This window comes from Acinonyx jubatus, chromosome B2 (genome assembly GCF_027475565.1).
Source record: "Acinonyx jubatus isolate Ajub_Pintada_27869175 chromosome B2, VMU_Ajub_asm_v1.0, whole genome shotgun sequence".
In the NCBI taxonomy this organism is placed as follows: domain Eukaryota; kingdom Metazoa; phylum Chordata; class Mammalia; order Carnivora; family Felidae; genus Acinonyx; species Acinonyx jubatus.
Genome location: NC_069385.1, coordinates 40903508 through 40922320, shown reverse-complemented (window position 1 = coordinate 40922320; position 18813 = coordinate 40903508). Strand labels below are relative to the sequence as shown.

At 38.0% G+C, this 18813-nt stretch overlaps 2 protein-coding genes across 2 annotated transcripts in view; both read left to right on the top strand.

Annotated features, from left to right (window-relative positions):
- The first annotated feature begins 5727 nt into the window (after window positions 1–5727).
- LOC128315767 (translation initiation factor IF-2-like) lies at window positions 5728–7087 on the top strand. Its single transcript, XM_053223351.1, has 3 exons — window positions 5728–5850; window positions 5947–6470; window positions 6949–7087. Exons 1-2 carry the CDS (start codon window positions 5728–5730, stop codon window positions 6445–6447), a joined length of 624 nt encoding a protein of 207 aa, XP_053079326.1. The 3' UTR covers window positions 6448–6470; window positions 6949–7087.
- The window catches only part of CLVS2 (clavesin 2), a 65647-nt gene continuing 53796 nt past the window's right edge, over window positions 6963–18813 (top strand). Inside the window, exon 1 of the mRNA XM_015068262.3 lies at window positions 6963–7872. Within this exon, the coding sequence (XP_014923748.1) occupies window positions 7484–7872 (389 nt within the window). The 5' untranslated portion in view covers window positions 6963–7483. The remainder of the gene's footprint in view (window positions 7873–18813) is intronic.

Genomic DNA, 18813 nt, shown 5'->3' with positions numbered 1-18813 from the left:
ATTGCCAAGGTATTATTTCAAAGTTCTCTAATGCTCTCTTATGTTAGAGAGACTACTGGTTATGAATCCTCTGATTGTGGAAGGAAGAAAATTCTAAAATTTTGTGTATTTAGATATATTGGGGCACTGGTGTTTGGGGTCTGAGAGTTAGGTAGAGCTTATAAAAGTGGGTGTGGCTATAAAAAGGTAACAAGAGGGATCCTTGTGGTGATTGAAATGTCTGTCTCTTGATTATCAATATCAATATCGTGATTGTGATGTGTTACCATTGGGATAAACTGAGTTAAGGGTGAGTGAAATCTCTTTGTATTAGTCCATAAAACTGCATATTAATATGAAATTATCTCAAAATAAAAATTAAATAAAAGTTCCCAACTTAAAATTTTAATTTAGTTAAAATTTTAAACATATAAATGTTTTCTTATATTTTAGAGTTCAGCTGTCACTTGTCTGCAAATGAGACTCACAGATGATGAAATAGAAAAACACTTGAGAAATAAATACTAAAGGAAAAATTTAGAAATGTGTTCTAATGTTTAAGTAAAGTTTTGTTCTTTTCATGAACATATGAGCTCCTAGGAGTGATTTAATTATGCAGGCATTGTTTGTGCAGGTAAAACATCTTTATATATCTCTTAATTATACATTATAGATGTAGATATAAAATTATGGTCTTCAACATCTAACAAAGTCTATCAGTAATAAGAAAATTCGGAAACTGGTTTAAATTATCTGATAGTTTCTTAAGAAAAAAGATTCAGTTTGGGCATTTTGGAGATTGATCAGAGTGCTGAGTGAGAACATCTAGAAGTGACAATCAACAAAAGGAAACCCTGCCTAAAGATATTAGAGAGACAAAAACAGGATCAGAGGGAAGTAAGAACAGATACAATTTTTAAAATAGGTGGAAACTCAAGGGGATAGATAATACAATAACAAATGAAAACCAGCAGAAACAATGGAAACAATAATTAATGATAGAGCAGATCCACCAAGAACCCAGATAGTGGAGTTATCAAAGAATTTAAAATAACTATGTTTATTATGCTTATAGAGATAAAAACTGAGCTTGACAATTCCTACATAATCGACATATGTGTATCTCTCTTTGCATTAAGCAGCAATCCTGGAACTAAAATTAAGGATTGAATAAAGAGACAGTTATGAGGCAGACTAGTAGGCTAATGAGATTTGAAAAATTATTTAATAAATTGAAACCAGTTCAGACAGAAAATATCCAAAAGGAAAGATGCCAAGAAAATTGAAGGAAAATGCAGAAGATACATTAAGGAGACATGGAGGAAACAGTGAAGATATATATCTGTACAATCAGAATTCCAGAAACAGAGGAGAAAGAAAATGGAATAGAGGCAACATATGGAGATAGTATGACTTAAATCATTCCAAAACACATGAAAGACATCACGATAGCATCAAGAAGCTCGATAAAACTCAAGAAGGATTTTTAAAAAACTATATAAAGGAATAGAAGAATAAAAAGTGGTGAAACAGCAAAGTAATAAAAAGAGTACAGGACACTGCTGATTATGAAAGACAGGAAGAAAAAATAAATTCAGCTAGAAAAAAATCACTTTCAAAAGAGAAATGAAAATAGTGAGATCTAACTTTACAACAGAAATACTATAGGCCAGAAAAAATGAATTAAAATATTTAATGTGCTGAAGGAAAATAGCTGCAAATCCAGAATCTCATACCTAGCAAAAATATTCAAGAAGGAAAGTAAGATAGTGACTTTCAAGCAAATGAAACAAGTCATTTATAACCCTCAGATCTGTACTGAGGGACATATTAAAGGGTGTGCGTCTGGTAAAAGAAGAACAATTATTTCTGGAAACTCAGAATTTCTGGAAACTCCTTGTGTAGAAGGAATAAAGAACACGGAAAAGGATACACATGTATGTAAATCTAGAGCAATGACTCTCAAATATTAATGTAATTTATAGTCACTTTAAAGGCTGGCCAGACAACACTGTGAGATCCCATCCCAAGATTTTGATTCAAGATGTCAGAGGTGGGCATTTACATTTCTCATAAGGTCCCAGGTAATGCTAATGCTGCTGGTCTGAAGCTCACATTTTGCAAACCATTGAGGAACATTGGTTTATAAAACAAGGATGTCTTGTGAAATTTAAAATTTATATTGAATTCAGTCTATGCATATATGCACAATTATTCTGTGACAATGGTAGCTCTTCTGTTCAATAGGAAAAAGATGTCTTTTCAATAAACAGTCTCAATAAATGGTGCTGAGTCAACTGGATATTCATATTAAAAAAAAAACAATACTCTATCCCTTTCTCACACCATGCACTAAAATCAGTCTCAGGTAGATTGTAGGTTAAAATGAAAGGCAAAAATAATAAAACTTCTAAACGGTACTATCAGAGAATATGTGAGTGACCTTGAGATATTCTTAAACAAAACCCCCCAAATACTATTCATTGAAGAAAAATTGAACTATTTTAAAATTTAAAATTATACTAATCAGAGACCATATTAAAAGTGCAATGACACTTCACACACAAAGTTTATACAAATGGCCAAAAAATATGAAAATTTGCTCAACCTCATTAAAAATTATGGAAATTATACTCAAACTACCATACAAACATGCCAGTTCAAAATCAGATGGGATAAGTTAAAATGATGGATAATAATAAGATATGTGAGAATGTAGCACAGTGAGAAATCTCATATACTTCTGGGGGGGAGGGTGAAATAGCACAACCATTTGGAAAAGAGTTTGGTGTCATTTAGTAAATTTGAAGATGCTCATCCCACATGACCCAGCAGTTTCATTCCAACATATACCCATGTGCACCAAGAGACATATATTAGAATGTTTATACGTCATGATTCATAATAGCCCAAAATAGAAAAACAACTCAAATCTCCACCAACAGTAGAATAGACAAGAATATTGTTTATAAAATGGAATTCCATGCATCATCACCAAATACGAACTAACTACATGCAACAACATGGAGAAAAGAGCCCTCTTTCACAAACGTAACACTGAATGAAAACAGCCAATCACAAGATTAAAATGAATGATTGCATTCATTTAAGTTAAAAAAAAAAACAGGAAAAACTAAATTGTAGTGCACAGCCACCTAGTTTGTACAATTTTAAAGAAAAACAAGGAGGTGATGACCTTCAGAATGAAGACGGTGTAGCTTCCTTTGTTGGAAGGTAAGGCAAGTAGTTAGGAGGTGGGGAGAGAAGGGCTATGTGGGTACTGACAATGCTCTATTCCTTAACTGGGGTGAGCATTTACACAAGTCCGTGCTTTGTAATATACCACTGAGCTGTGCATCTTGTTTTGTGCCCCTTTCTGTATGTGTATTTTATTTAACAGTAAATGGGATAAAGTATTTTAAAATGTAAATTACTTACTATGTCCACTTTAAATATAATAGCAAACCAAATTGTGGTTTAAGTTTGCTTGAAAACACCAGAAGTCCTTAATTTTTTTTTCCAATAATACTTTAATAAATCCTTTAGTTAATTTATTCTTCTATTCTAGTTCTTACATTACTTTGCATTAATTTGGCAAGGTAAATTAATATTGAATAAGAATCAAACACTCTGAAGTCATCTGGATAAACACCTTGTTTAATTCTTAGGTTACTCTGCATATTTATTTTGGTTTCAGAACTGATTTCAAATGTAAGAGTAGAGGGAGAATAAGAGTAAAATTATCAGAGTGAGGACTTAATAGTTTGTAAATATAATGAAGGAAATTCTTATATATACCTGTCTGACCTATTCCAACAAACCTACTGCATGATAGAGGCAATTTACATCATATATTGATATAGTAAAATGAACCTATTTGAAGAAGCCTATCATTTATAAATAATAAAAATATAATCACTAAATATAGGTCACACCATACTTTGGACTAACAAAGTAAATTTTATCTTATAATTCCTTTCTAAAAATATGGTCTACTGTTTCCATCTCAGAGAACAAAATTAAGTAATTGGTTTTTAAGTACCTTTAGGTTCTAAGATTTAAGCCTACTTTCATGCTAAAAGGTTAGCTGGCCAGAGTTTCATGTATGCTGTGGAAGTTGCAAAACCTCTGAGTTAGAGATAAACAACTTTATTACTCAGGAACAGCAAGTAGTCTAAGCACCAACATATTTTAGGCTTGTTTCCTAAGCCCTGATTCTCACAAGCCTAAGGGAAGAGGGTCGGATGTTATTGGCCCACATAGTAGGTGGTGTTACAGGACAGTAGCTTTGAGAACAGGGGACCAAAATAAACCTGCCTGCCCTGTGCTAAGAAGGGAGATACTACCTCTATCTTCCCAAGCTCTAAGCAAACCTTTCATTCAGATGGAGGTACTATCTCTAGCTTCCAATCTCTTCCAAGGCTGTGTACTAACACTGTACACACAGCCTTGAAAAGATAGGACAAAAAGGGCAGTTTGTGCCCTGCTCCTATGACATTCAGAAACGCAAGAGAGCCATGAAGAACTGTCTCTCAATATTGGTGAAACCTCTTCAGAAAATCTCTTTATAGAATCCACAGGAGACAAATTTTCTTCAAGTTCTGGAATATTGGCCAAAAAGAAACTTTTTGAAATCTTTTGAACTGTGAATTAAATTATGTTGATAGTTCACATTATATTCAGAATGCCTTTGAAGAGTCATAATTACATAAAGTCCTAGAAGGACATTAAATAAATAAATACATATATTATATTAAAAAATATAGTGTGTGTGAGTGTGTGTGTAATTTTCTGCCTTCCCATTTAAAGTGTAAATTCCTTGGGAGTAATGACTGTGTGTGTGTATGTAATGTATTCTTTTATTCTGGTTCTTACTAAACTTTGCATTAATTTAATGAATAAAATGCCAGAGGTCTGTCATCCTTCTCCTTTTTCTTTTGGTGAACATCATTGCTAAAGAACAATAAGAAGTGTGTGCCTGTAATATGAGGGTTCTAGTAGTCATCAAGGATGACAATGTTTACTTGTCTTCAAGACCGCCAATCCATAGAATCTACAAGAACGTCCCACACAGTGGAGCTCAGGAAATAATTGTTGCATTGAGTTGACTTTGAATTGTTGCATTGAATTTAGGACCCTATTCTAGTTTGTAAGCCAAAAGTTGCTCTTAGGGACATGCGCAGTAAAACATGTGCTTTGAAAAGAGAAAACAATCCCTTTCCTCAAACCCTTAGACAGTCATCTGAGGTTGAAAGACTGTTCATTTAATGATGATTCCAGTATACAGGTGTGTAACACTAAAGAGAATGATTGCATGTGTCTCCAGAAATACATGCTTTATTACGAGATGAGAAGTGTCTATTTTTCCTTCCTCTGGGACTGTTTTTGTTTTTTGCCCCGGTGCTCATTTCCATTTTGTTCAATAGTAAGTCAGCAGCCAGAATTCATCGTTGAAATACTATTCATGTAAGTTCCTCCAGAGGTGTAATCATCAACACAAAGCTTTGGGACCACTCTGGTCTCCTTTTCTAAATTAAACATATCTGTCAACAACAAATGCAAAAAGTATAAAATATTTCTGTGTACTTCCCACATCGAAATGATCTCCTAAGGGACTTAGAAAATGTGTGTTCGTGTGCATTGCCATCTACAACAGCTACTCGCCGGCCGCTCCGGGGTCTTGCACACAAAGGGTGAGAGAGGGGCGTGGGGAGGCCGCGAGGCGTCGATGCCCCGCCTGACCAGGTGATGCCCGCTCGAGTAGCCTGCCGAGGAGTGGGGACAAGGGGAAGGCTAAACTTGGGGCTCAGGATATTTGCATGCGGCGGAAATCGCAGTCCTCCCCAGCGGAGTCAGGGTGAGAGGAGCGGGGTGCGTGCGCGAGCTGAGTGAGCGCTTACGTCGCAGCCAGATCTGTGCTGGGATAATTAGAGAGGAGTTGGGCTGAGCCGAGTCCTCTTTTAGCAGCGGCAGCCGGGGCCGCGGCAGCAGCAGCAGCAGCAGCAGCGGCAGCAGCAGCGGCAGCAAGAGCCCGGAGGGGCGCGCCTGACTCCCGCCGCCCGGGGCCCCCGTGGAGAGGCCCGCGCCCCGCAGCTGCCGCCCCGCCGCGCCCACCGCCCCGCGGCTCCGGCGCACAAAGGCGGCGGCAGCCGGCGTGGCCTTGTCCATCCAGGCGTTCGAACCCCGCTCCCTCCGTTCTCCTCTCCCGGAGACGCGAATGGCCGGGCCGGGCGAGGACCTGGGACGCCGGGGGCCCTAGCTCCGCACCCCCACCCTCCCGCTGGGAGAGGCAGCGGGCTGCTGGCTGACGATGTGGTCGCGGCTGCTCCCCAGTGCGTCTCCGGCCCGGGTCCCAGCTGCCGCCCCTCTTCGCTGCTCGCTCCATCCCGCGGAGAGGAGTTGATGCTGCTGTCGCCGCCGCCGCCGAAGCCGGGGCTGATGGATGCCAGGGAGTGCCGCATTGCTTAGCGTCCCCGCCTCCGGGTTTGCTGGTAGGAGCCCGCCGCTCTTCTCTCTTGCTTTCGGGTTTTGTAGAAAAGGTAGAGACATTTTAATTTTATCCTCCACTCCTCTTCTCTACCTTCTCTCCCCCCGCCCCCCGCCCCCAACCTCGTATTTGAAATGTGTGTTCTGGGAAAGATCCCCCTCCTCCCTCCACCTCCCCCCTCCACCTCCGGGATAATTCCGTCGAAATAAAGGGTTAGAGGAAGGCAGAAGTTGCGGGTGGGGCTGGGGGGTGGGTAGCCCACGCTGGTGCCAACGCCACCAAAACCCTTCTGGTGCCTTCTGAGATCACGGTGTATCTAGGAAGGGAGGAGGGAAGGTGCGCTATCTGCAGAGTCTCCGCCTAATTGGATCATAATCATTTTAAACAAAATCCCACAAATGCCTTTTAAGAATAACATCTTTAAATAAGCATAAGGAAAAATAATTTCCTCCCCCCCTTCTCTCTTTTTCTTTCTGGCAAAGACGCTCTCTCCCCGCCCTGGAGCTCAGCGCTGAAGAGCCACCTTATTATTAATCAGAATTCCCATCGTTATCCCTGGCAGGCGCATCCTTCAGTAGGGACCGCAGAAGCATCACAGAGCTGGGGCTGAGATGTGCGTGGGGGTTGTTTTTGTTGCATCTTGGAAGAGAAGAGGACAGCATCAAGATCAGTGCCAACCGTGCTGGGTGGGCTTAGGGGTGTTTTGTTAGGGTTGAGGAAGGACAAGGAGTGTTGGGCCCGCCAGAGGTCCACAGCTCTTTAAAGGAAAGGAAGAGGGAACCAAAGTGAGGTGTTGTTTTTAGGCGGTGGGAAAAGAAGTTCGTACTCCCACAAAAGAGCTGCCGAGAGGCAGGAGCAACAGGGTACTGGTCTGGACGCCAAGACAAACAATTTCCTGTACAGAAGAGGAAGCAGGCGGCAGGGAGGTCTGGAGGCCAGAGTGTGGTGGTGGCAAGGGCCAGGTCTGTTGTGGGACAGTCAGCAGGAGGAAGGGAAGGTTCAGGAACAAGCGGGACGATGACTCATTTACAAGCTGGTCTCTCTCCTGAGACCCTGGAGAAAGCTCGCCTGGAGCTGAACGAGAACCCAGACACATTGCACCAGGACATCCAGGAGGTGAGGGATATGGTCATCACCAGGCCGGACATTGGCTTTCTGCGCACAGATGATGCCTTCATCTTACGCTTCTTGCGGGCCAGGAAGTTTCATCACTTTGAAGCTTTCCGCCTTCTGGCCCAGTACTTTGAGTACCGACAGCAGAACCTGGACATGTTCAAAAGCTTCAAGGCCACTGACCCTGGAATCAAGCAGGCACTGAAAGATGGCTTCCCTGGGGGCCTGGCCAATCTGGACCACTATGGCAGGAAGATTCTAGTCCTTTTTGCAGCCAACTGGGATCAGAGCAGGTAAATCCTAAATTCAAACTTGTACTAGGGATTCTTTTACTCCCCCATTTTCCAGATTTTACCCTGAGTCATGTCATAGTTTTACAGCTTTGGTGTTTTTGTTTATTTGGCTCATGGGGAGGGGAAAAGAAACTGAAACTACAAAATGAGGTTTTGGTGGACATCCTGGGCAGTGGAAGAAAGGCTTTTCTTTTTACCTTTGAAACTCATGCTTCGTGAGCACCTAGTTTCTACTGCAGCTTTAAGTGTTTTCCAGAACTGTTATTGTGCTGCAATCTGAATCATTCGCCTTCTAAATACAGCTGCTATATTTTTCACCTCTTGAATAAGTTTACTGTTCTATGGAAAAGTGAGTCTGAGAGTGGAGACCACTTTTCCTCCTTGTTCCTAAAGAAATTCTTAAACTAAATTCATCATCATCATCACTGTCATCACCATCACCATCATCCTCATCATCACCATCACCATCACCATCATCCCTCTTCTTAGCACTGAAGTTTTATTTTTAAAGAATAGCGTGGTGTTCAAGCAAGATCAAGTAGTTTTGTGGCTTGGGAACTTTTCTGCTTGGTGATGTGTAGATGAAGGAATAATACGATGTGTGTCACTTCAATGAAAAGGAAGAGTTGTGCCCTCTCGCTGAGCATGCCTGCTGACACTGAAAATAAAGGCTGACTGGTGTGTGTGTTCTACACCTGCCACTAATCTAAAGAATGTGTTTCCTGTCTGATGTGATTTCTCATCTTTTGTAAGGAAGTGGAAAATGTTCAGATATGTCAGTTGGTAGACTTTTGAGCTCTATTGCTTTTTAATGGAGGGAAATAATATTTTTATTTCATCTACGTTATAATAGCAAGATGCAGAGAGGGACTCTTCCACTTGCTCAGTCAAAATTATTTTCTCAGACTGAAAGATATAAAACATTATGAAAGACTCTTGTGTAAGGTAGTTTCAATTAAGTTCAAAGCTAAATATATTTCATGGACTTAAAAATGTTAGCAGAACTATGAATCATAAGAAGCTGGTTGTTATAACATTGGTGTATTTTTAGTTCTGTGAATGGTGACTTTTGATGCATCTGGTTAGTTGAAAACATCTCAGGAACGATTGTAAAAGACTTTTACAGTTACTGAAAAAGTTTATTGATCTTACAGCTTTCTAGATAGGCTTCTTGGATTATTGAAACCTTAGAATGTGAGCTAATATTTTAAACAGGGTTTTACTTTTTTTAAGTTTTTAAAAAATATTTTTATTTATTTTTGAGAGAGACAGAGAGAGAGAGAGAAAGAGCAGGGAAGAGGCAGAGAGAGAGGGAGACAGAGGATCCAAAGTGGGCTCTGTGCTGACAGCAGAGAGCCAGATACAGGGCTCAAACTCACAAATCATGAGATCATGACCTGGGCGAAGTCAGATGCTTAACTGAGTGAGCCACCCTTAACCAACTGAACCACCCAGATGCCCCTAACAGGTGTTTTTTTTTTTTTTTTTACTCTTTATATAGTCACCTATTCCCTGTAATTCTAAGTTGAGAACTACTCTGATTTCTTTTAGATAAATATAAAGACAAATTACTACCTGAAGAATCATAAAGCTAAGAAACTTAGAGTTAGCTATTGAGGGGGAATAGAGTTCTGTTTCTTATTTTGGTTATTTATAAAGATCTCACTCTACTTTTTATGAGGTGGCAAAGTTTAAAGGACCAAGAAAAACCGCTATTTGGCCACAATTTCTCTTTAAGAAATTTTTGTTTCCTGTCTGAGATGGACATTGTAGGGTTAGGCAAATCAATTATTGTGTATATCAAAATTAAAAAATTTCTTCAAGAAAGAACCTAATCCATATATCAGAGTGGCATTTTGTTTATTGTGAGCTACAGTAAAATGGGAGCTGAGGAAATTTTACATTGAAATATATCTCAAAATCTCTCTGTTAAAGATATTAGAGAGGCAGATTGCATTCAGTGAAACTTGCATATACATCAGACCTTTATTCACTTATCTTTATAAGTGAACTAATATTCACACTGACATAAATCTAATTAAGATGAAAGAGTTCTCCTCTATATGGGAAGTTAATATTCCAGATTTAAAGAATATGTTTTAGTTCTCTATCTCATTCTTTCATAGAAAGGATAGGTTACTAGTAATCAGAATCTATCTCCTTGGAAATCCATAATGGAATCCATAATGGATGATTTATTAATTGGTATATAAAATTATTTTTATAATTTAAACATTAAAATCTCATACGTGTGAAATTAAAAATGAGAAGCTATTTCTTATAAAAAAAATACTCTATCAGGACCCTTAGGCTAAAATTTGTAAATTCTGTTTCTATGGTTGGAAATAAACAGGTATAATCAAGAAGTTATAGAATGTCAAGAACAGAAGGCACACAAGTTATTTTGAGCTTGTCTAAAATTCCTCCTATATTCTTAAAAAAATCTTTCCCTCCTTCCTACCTGCCCCCTATCTCAGATCTACATGTATCTAATAACAAGGACTAGTGGATCATCAGTTCTATCGTCTTAACATTCTCTGTAAACTTTTATCATTGAGATATGTGTCTAAGAACTGCCCTGGAGCCTGCAGGACAGTTTCTGGCAATACCTTTCTGGCAGTATCAGGGTCTCACCAGCTCTTCTCCTACCTTTGGTCTGAATCCTTTTCCTTCCCACACTGCGCAGCCTCAATTTTTAACTGACTGGACTTCTACAGAAGTCTGTGTCACCTTCCCTCGATGTTTACCTTACTGCTGTTCTGTTAGGTGAACATGCTACCTGCCAAATTCTCTTCGTTCCCATGCCTTCCCTGTTCTGGGAGTCAGATCCTGCTCTCATCCTTCCAGACCAAACAACCTGGGTGTCTTGAGAAGACTGTGCATCTGATCATGATTTGGACCACCTTCCTTGTGTTGTTCAGTGAATTGCCTGGCTTTCAACAACTTTTTTGAAAAGTAGCATTGTTTTAAAGAAAATAAAATAGCATTGTTTTAAAGAAACAATAGGTGGGAATGTCCAAGGTTACACAGGGAAATTCCAGAAACAAGGTAGAAGAAAGTGTCTCCTTTATTTGGAAATAAGGTTATTTCCAACCTCCCAAGGGAAAAGCAAGATTTTTTTTTAATGAATTTTGAAAAATTTTGTAAAGATCTCTGAAATAACCGATCTGTATAACAAAAAAGATGAAGTCTTATGTTATTATATTTACAATAGCACGTGACCTAGAGTTAATGCAAATCTATATTGAGTTGAAGTGAGTTACGCATTAAAAAGAAAGAATTCTAAGTAGGAAGTTATCTTATATATACTTTCTCCTATGTTAAATTTGTAGGACAGTTTTCTGTGCTCCTCGGGAGACTAGCAAAAGTAAATGTGTGTGAGCTGGTGACTATAAATAAAATAGTGGCTCTTTCCACTGCAATGTAGTGCAGGTCAGTTTCAGGTTATTGCAAAGAATTGGACCATTTCCAAAGCTTTTATAAGAGACATGGAATCTTCAAGAAGACTAAGGTAAAATAATAATATTCACAGCATTATCACATTCTAATATATCTAAAAAATAATTAAAATACTGAAATGTCAAAATGACTTTCAATGTGATTTGTGGTTTTTCTCAAAAGGATAGAACAGGCTCAGATTACTTATTACATTTATTGAGTAGGCTCTACCTTGGTAAAGATTCATACAATTTCATCTCATTTCTTTCAGTTTGTCTAACATAATTTCTGAAAACAAAAGCAAATTCCACAAAATTACAAACAATTGAATCGTTACACCACATCACTAGGATGCAATAATCTTCCACATATCATGTGCTGTATTTCTTTCCTGGATGATAGTGCCCTGATTAGGACTCTACAGATACCTTCAAACTGTCCATTTGATTGCAACAACAGAACGTGAGGATAATGTAACACTGAAGCTAGAAGGGATCATACTACTTTAAGAAAAGGACGTTTGGAATGAAAGTAGATCACAGTTTAGAACCTAGAGCATGAGAGCAGGTATCTGAGAAGTTGAAATTCACTGGACCGTAGTTCTTGCAAACACTCGTGAGGAAATTATGTCACCTGAAACGTCCTGATGACACCCATTCTGATAGTTGGCCCGTAGGCTGTCAGCATGCAAGTAGCATTTTACCTCATTAGAATTCAGAGTAGTCCTCTACACTTTTGTACAGCAAACAAGCATTTATCTGGAAGCTGGTTAATAACCTTTAGAAAACAATTACATACAGCTAAAATAAAGGACTCCTAATATAGTGGCAATTCAGAAGCACTGACCGTTATGTTTGGCTTGTCATGATAAACATTGATTATCACTTACAGTATTGAAGCTCTGGAAGGGATAGAAGACTAGCAGGTCAAACATCATGCTATGATTCTCTAACTTATCCTGGAATTTGCCTAAAAAACATATCATTGTAGTTTGTTTGTTCCTATTGTGTGGCTTTTTCACAAAAAAGACAATGATAATGTTTGCAAGTTCAGATTGAATTATGATTCTGCTCACATTTTTTAAAATAATGTGGTCAGTCTCCAAACTGAAAGAAGGTTAGGTTGATAATAGATTAAAATTTTAAGATAGACATAGATTATACAGATTTGTTTTAATCCCACCATGAAGTTTCATTCTTCTCTGGAAGTGTGCTATGAAATAAAACAAAATGAAGTAAAAATTGCTAGGAACAGTCAAGCATAATTAACTAGATAATTAGGGAGAAACACTCACACTCAGTGATCTTGAAAACAAAACAAAAAACAAAACAAAACAAAAGAAAATAGGCTTCATCTTGAGGCCTGATTTTTGAAGACTCAGTTTATTAAAGTTTATATTTATTTATGTTTCAACGTTTTGTTTTAAGGTGTTATATATCGTGTCAAGGTCAGGAATCCTTACCTTTCAAACCCTGGAGACATCATTGTGCTATGTTATGGGTGGGTTTTGAGATTCAGTCAAAACTGGAAAAGCATGTGTGGATTCCATGGCACTTCTGTTCCAGCAGAACCTCTCTGTATTGCTTCCTTATAAGGAGGCTCTTTTAACAAAGATTCTGGAAACTGCATCTTATTCCAGACTATGCCCTTGGTTCATACCATGGAAAATGGGAAAGAAAAAAAAATTGTCCTGCGAAATGTTAGTGGAATATTGGAACGAATCTTTGGAAAAAAATAGGACGGTCTCTAGAAACTGGGGCAATTATACAGTAATTAGTGAAATAATCTTGAAATAACAGCAAAGACCAAGAGTGCCAACCTTAAAGTAGGATGTTGATTGGGTCTGACTTGAACTGGGCTATTTTCATATTTTAGATATACAACTTTAAACAAAGTTGAAGAGAAGCAAAGGATTTGAGGTTTACTACACTGCACTGACAGGATACCTCTAAAGAAATGTTTAAAGATATTTTAAAACATAAGCCAATAGTTAGTAAATTACTGTTATCCTTAGTCAATGAACACATTTCTTCCATTCTTAGAAAGGTTGAGCTCTTTTACATGACTGAGGGCAAGTACATATATTTTACTAACATAATAAACAGTACTACTGACATGAGGGAAAGGATGTCCCTGTATGTCAGGTCCTTATAACATCAAATAACTGAACAAACAGTACTCCATTCAAATCATTAAAAACAAAAAGTGCCTCAGGTGGTTGAGCGTCTGACTTTGACTCAGGTCCTGATCTCACTGTTCGTGAGTTTGAGCCCTGTGTCAAGCTTTAGATCCCCTGTCGCCCTCTCTCTCTGCCACTCCCTTGCTCATGCTCTGCCTCTCCCTCTGTCTCTAAAATAAATAAATAAATAAATAAATAAATAAATAAATAAATAAATGCTGAAATACACCTGAGTTGAGCATTTGTTATATAAAGGAAATTTAGTAGGTGACAGGGCAAATAAAGACATATGACATATTCTTTGTACCATCAAGAGATAGATGACCTCTGGGAGGAAAAAACATGAAACATTAAATAGCTACTAGAAAGATTGTAAGTGCTTAATGAGAGTACCATTTGCCTGCGCTCGAAGTTTAGGGCAAAGGGGCAGCTGTGGACTACACAGTGTTGTGCCGAGAGAACATCGCCTTCTCTGTTAACTGAATTCAACCTTTTATTGTCTCATTTTAATGCTTTAATTAATTACTTTATTTATTCATTGATTTAAAACACTTTTATAGCATGTGTGATGTGCCAGGCACTCTTCTAAGTCCTTTGCAAACATTAAGATAGTAAATCTTTATCACAATCCTACAAGGCCAAGTGTTATTAACATCCACATTTTGCAGATTAGGAAACTGAGGCACTGGGCAATGAGATATTTCACCCATGATCATACAACTAGTAGGTGAATTGGTCAAACTTTTTTTGTGTGTGTAGACAGCTATCAACGTAAGTCTAAGGACAAACATAAACCTAGCGGAAAAATTCCATCTGTCATTTACAAAATCTTGATTGAACGTCAGAATAGACAATGAGAAAGTTAAGTTGCTAGAATAAATCTGAAGACAAAGACTTAGCAGACATTTGCTTAGAGTATTCTACCCTGAAGAGTTGCCTTTCTGACATTTGCATTTTTTCCATTACAATTCTATTTTGTTTTGTTTTACTTTATTTTATTTTGGTGGCAGTAGGTGTACATTTTTTAAAACTTTTTTCCCCCAAAGAAAGACATTATTCCTGTAGATGTTTCATTTTCAGTGATTCACTTGTTCTCACTCACCTACACTCCCACAGCAGTAAAACTAAAGCAAGGCTCATACAGCTAATCTTCTGCACTCAGTGACACAAGCCAGACAGACGAATATTTCAGAGTTCATATTTTCTCTATGGTTTGTAGACTTCTCTTTCTATTCAGACTCTTATGAATGTCTTCTTGCCTTTCCTTCACCAAAGCCTGCTGCTGGGGCCAGGCTGGAACAGGCCCTGGAACCTGGCATGGTGCCACGTTGGTATTGACTTCCTGATCTGTCTTCTGACATACATACCGCCGAGACCTGAAAAATCAGATCAGCTATTCATTAGACTGCGTTCTAGGTACGAGGCACCATGGGGTGTGGAGAGGACTGAGGTGTCAGAAGGACCCGGCTTCTCATCTAGGCTCCCGCTTTACTCCCGTGGTGATTGTGGGCAAACTGTTCAAATTCCCTGAGACCCTGTGTCCTCATCTCCAAAATAATAGGAACAAAGCCAGCACAGAGACTCTGGGCTTGTTTTGAGATTAAGATAATGTATTTGAAATTGCCTTGGAACTCTTAAGTGATTACACAGATAGAGGTGTTATTATTGCCACTGAGTAATATAAAATACCTAGATAGGTTCATCAACTTTAGTACTGATGATACCCTGAGGCGTTAATACAGGCAATTCTTCGCCTTTGTCTTTCCCCTTAGCACCTTTCTAATAGGAAGTGCTTCAGACATTAGAAACATGGCTTAATGAAAACTGAGGGGAGGGGCAGCCTTAATGAAGAATTTAATAATGGCTGATTGATTTAGTGACAAAGGGAAATTGCTTGCTGTTGTGCTGTTCAGTGTGATGCCAAGATGCCAGTTTTTCCTTGTCAGGCTGGAAGAAAAGATTGGGAAGTAGGAAGGTAATGACTTGTTTGTGATTTAGTTTGCTCTTTGCACCGATTGTAAGTTGTAGAGGATGCCCCAGGAGAGCACAGGCCAGTCAGCCCCCCAAATCCTTGCGTGGTCTGAGGCAGGAGAACACACTTCCTTGGTCTTGATTGTACAGGTAGTAAATAGGAGATATAGGTGTCAGTCTTCTCCATACAGTTTTTACATATTATAGCAGCTCTGCTGTCTTTCAAGAGCCATGGTCTGTATAGCTTGGTGTCCCAGTTGTAAAATCCCTTTCTGGTGTTATTATTTCTTCTTACTACATGCTATGCATCATCCTCTCCAAGTTGATTTCAGATTCAGGATTTACTTAATGCTGTTTTGGAAAGCACAATTCAGAGTCAAGAGCTGCATTAATGTGCTAGTTTGTTATTTATGGCTTTCTTCCAACATACGAGGGAAGAAGAAAAATGGTGGAGCTCCTGTTGTTGGGATGTAAACCTCACACATGAACATATTTATTGCAGTGACCTCAGATTTGTAGAGTACAACAGCTAAACATAATTTCAGAGAGAAGGATGAAGGTAGGATTCCTGAAGATATAAAATCCCTCATTTCTTTGGAAGATATTTTACAGACTTTGGCAAGATCTCATGTAATAAGATTCTGCTTATGAATAGCCTGCTGAGCTGTTAATGGTAGTAATGTGACATGTTTGACAACAGAGGACTGGTGTGTCAAGAGTGGTTTTGACCTGCCCTTTGAATACAGTTAGCTAAGATGTTTTAATGTTTCTTTTCTTTGATTTAGACATATAATGATTTAGATAAAGATCATTTGACTCTCTTTTTGAAGCAAGATATTAAATTTAAAAACTTGATGAAATTTACTCTTGAAAACTTTGCAAACATGATTTTCTTCATTGCTGATAATAGGATTTGCCTTGTTTTATTTCCTTTGGAATAACAATATATGCATAAATTTTTCTCTTGACTTGGCCTCAGTTTTGGAAAACCATACTCAAAGTGTGTTATTTGAAACAAAATGCCTCTTGAATTCTGCCTTCACTGGTGCTATGGTTTATTCTCACTGCAAATAATACATCATCCTTCCAAAGCTGATTTCAGATTCAAGTGTTACTTAATGCTATTTTGGTATTAATGCTATTTGGTATTTCTATAGGTAACATAAGGATGATCATAACGGAGATAGATTCTAAATTGGGCTTTTCTAATTAAAAATACTTTAGCATGATATTATGATGAATTTCAGGAATTAAAATGAACATATATTTTAAATGGTGCTCTAAGCCTAAACCAGAAATATAACCTTTTTCCTTCATCTTTCCAGTCTGTGTAGGTCTATAGACTTTTTGTCATAACACTAAGTTAGGCCATTATATTTATAAAGGAGATAGGCCAGCCATGGCGTGACAAATAAAGGTATTCAGCCATACATATTTCATAGATTTAAAGACAAATAGGTAACAGAGCTCTACATAAAGTTTTATTGTCTTATGTATTCAGGAAGTATTTTGAGATGTTATATCCTTAGGCCTATAAAAAGCCTGTATACTTTCCAAAGATTTAAAAATAATTTTTTGATCCTCGCCTTTTATAAGAATAAGTTGTCTAAAGATCATCAATAATTTTTAAGTGTAAACAGCCTTCAGTTCTGATTATATCCTGCCTAGTACACTATGTCTATGGTTACCATTACAATAAAAAGCATGCTCTGTATGTATTCCAACCAACATTTACTGAGCACTTTCTGTACACCTAGCACTATGGAAGTGCTTTCACCTGCATCATGTCTTTGACTTTCCTCTCCTCCCCCCTTCCCCCCCCCCACCATCACCAGTGAGATAGAGTAAGATAATAATAGGTACTTCCATTTTTCATATTAGGGAACTGAGGCTCAGAATTACAGATCAATGACATGTCCTGGACCACGCAGCTAATGAGGGACAGGGAAGGAATTCCATCTTGAAGTCTTCTGACACCATGCTTGATTAATGTTGGGGTCCCAAAGGGATTCTATTCCAAACTACTGATTTTACAGATGAGGAAATGATACCCAAAGCAAGTGAAAAATCACCTGAAGTTCCTTCTGAATTACTATGCTTTCTCCATTTGCCTCCAAATGTTTTTAGAAGTAAAAATAGAACTACTTCCTCATATGTACTCACCGTCTCATACTGTCTTCCTGGTGAGCCCATTACTTCCACTCACCTAATCCAGCAATCCTCTTCATCTCACTTGTTTCCTGAGGTCAAGATTTATTTCTCTAGCTTTTCCTAGACACGTCCACCTGAATATATGAGGGGAGAAAACTTAAAATGCAGGCTGCTCAAAAATTGAAATTGTTAACATTTTCATAAATTCAGTGATTCCTCTTGAAATGCTGGGATTGCCTTCTTGAATAATTATCTCATTTTCTTCTCAGCTCTGATTACATTACCCTTTCACTTACTTGAACTTAAGATCTGTATGTTTTTGACTCTGGAATTTTCACCCTTGAGCTTTCTCCTGAGTTTAGGATCTACTTTTTCAGATATTTACTTGATATATCTTTCTGAGTGTACCACATATTTCTCATACAATGGGTTTTATTCTAAACTCTACATTTCCAACTATCCCCAAAGGTATCCTCTTCTTGCATTATTGATTTTGATTAAAGATTTTACCATTTACTCAGGCTCCGAGGCTAGAAAATCTTTGTGTGTGTCATCTTTTACTCTTCCTTTAATCTTAGTCTCGGCATCTAATCAAGTATCAAATTTTAACAAGTTCATCTCTAAAATACTTCTCAAATTTGCCTTTTTTTTTTTTTTTTGCGCTTCTTTCTGCTGCCTTCACTGAGGCTGTGTCTTACTCCACAATTAGTGTTCTTGTGCTCTAGTCTACTCCCATTTTACAGCAACATAAAGAGCATTCATTGGGTTCTTCCAATGTGCCAGGCACTGTGCTAAGTGCAAGGCTGAAAAAGATCAAGACTCAATCACCTTTCTTTTCTTGCAGCTTTATGACATAAACTCAGTACAAGTAATTAAAATCTGTTGACAGGTTTAGACCCTAGTGTTATTTAACCCTAGTGTTCTTGTTTATTGGTAAAATTTCTTCAAATCTCATTTTTTTTAAATTTTGGAAATATGAAGGTACAAGTGTTAGAATTACTGAGAGTGTTCCTGAGCTGCTTAAAAAACTACCATGCCTAGTTTTCAGGATAGTCGAAATGAGATTTTAGAAAATCATAGGAAGGCCTGGAAGTAAAGAAATGGTTATAAAATATGAAACAGTGTATGTTTTCAAAAGCATTTTAGTTTGGTTTGGTAGTACATGTTAAATTCTAATATGTCCCCTGAGTGCAGTAAATAAA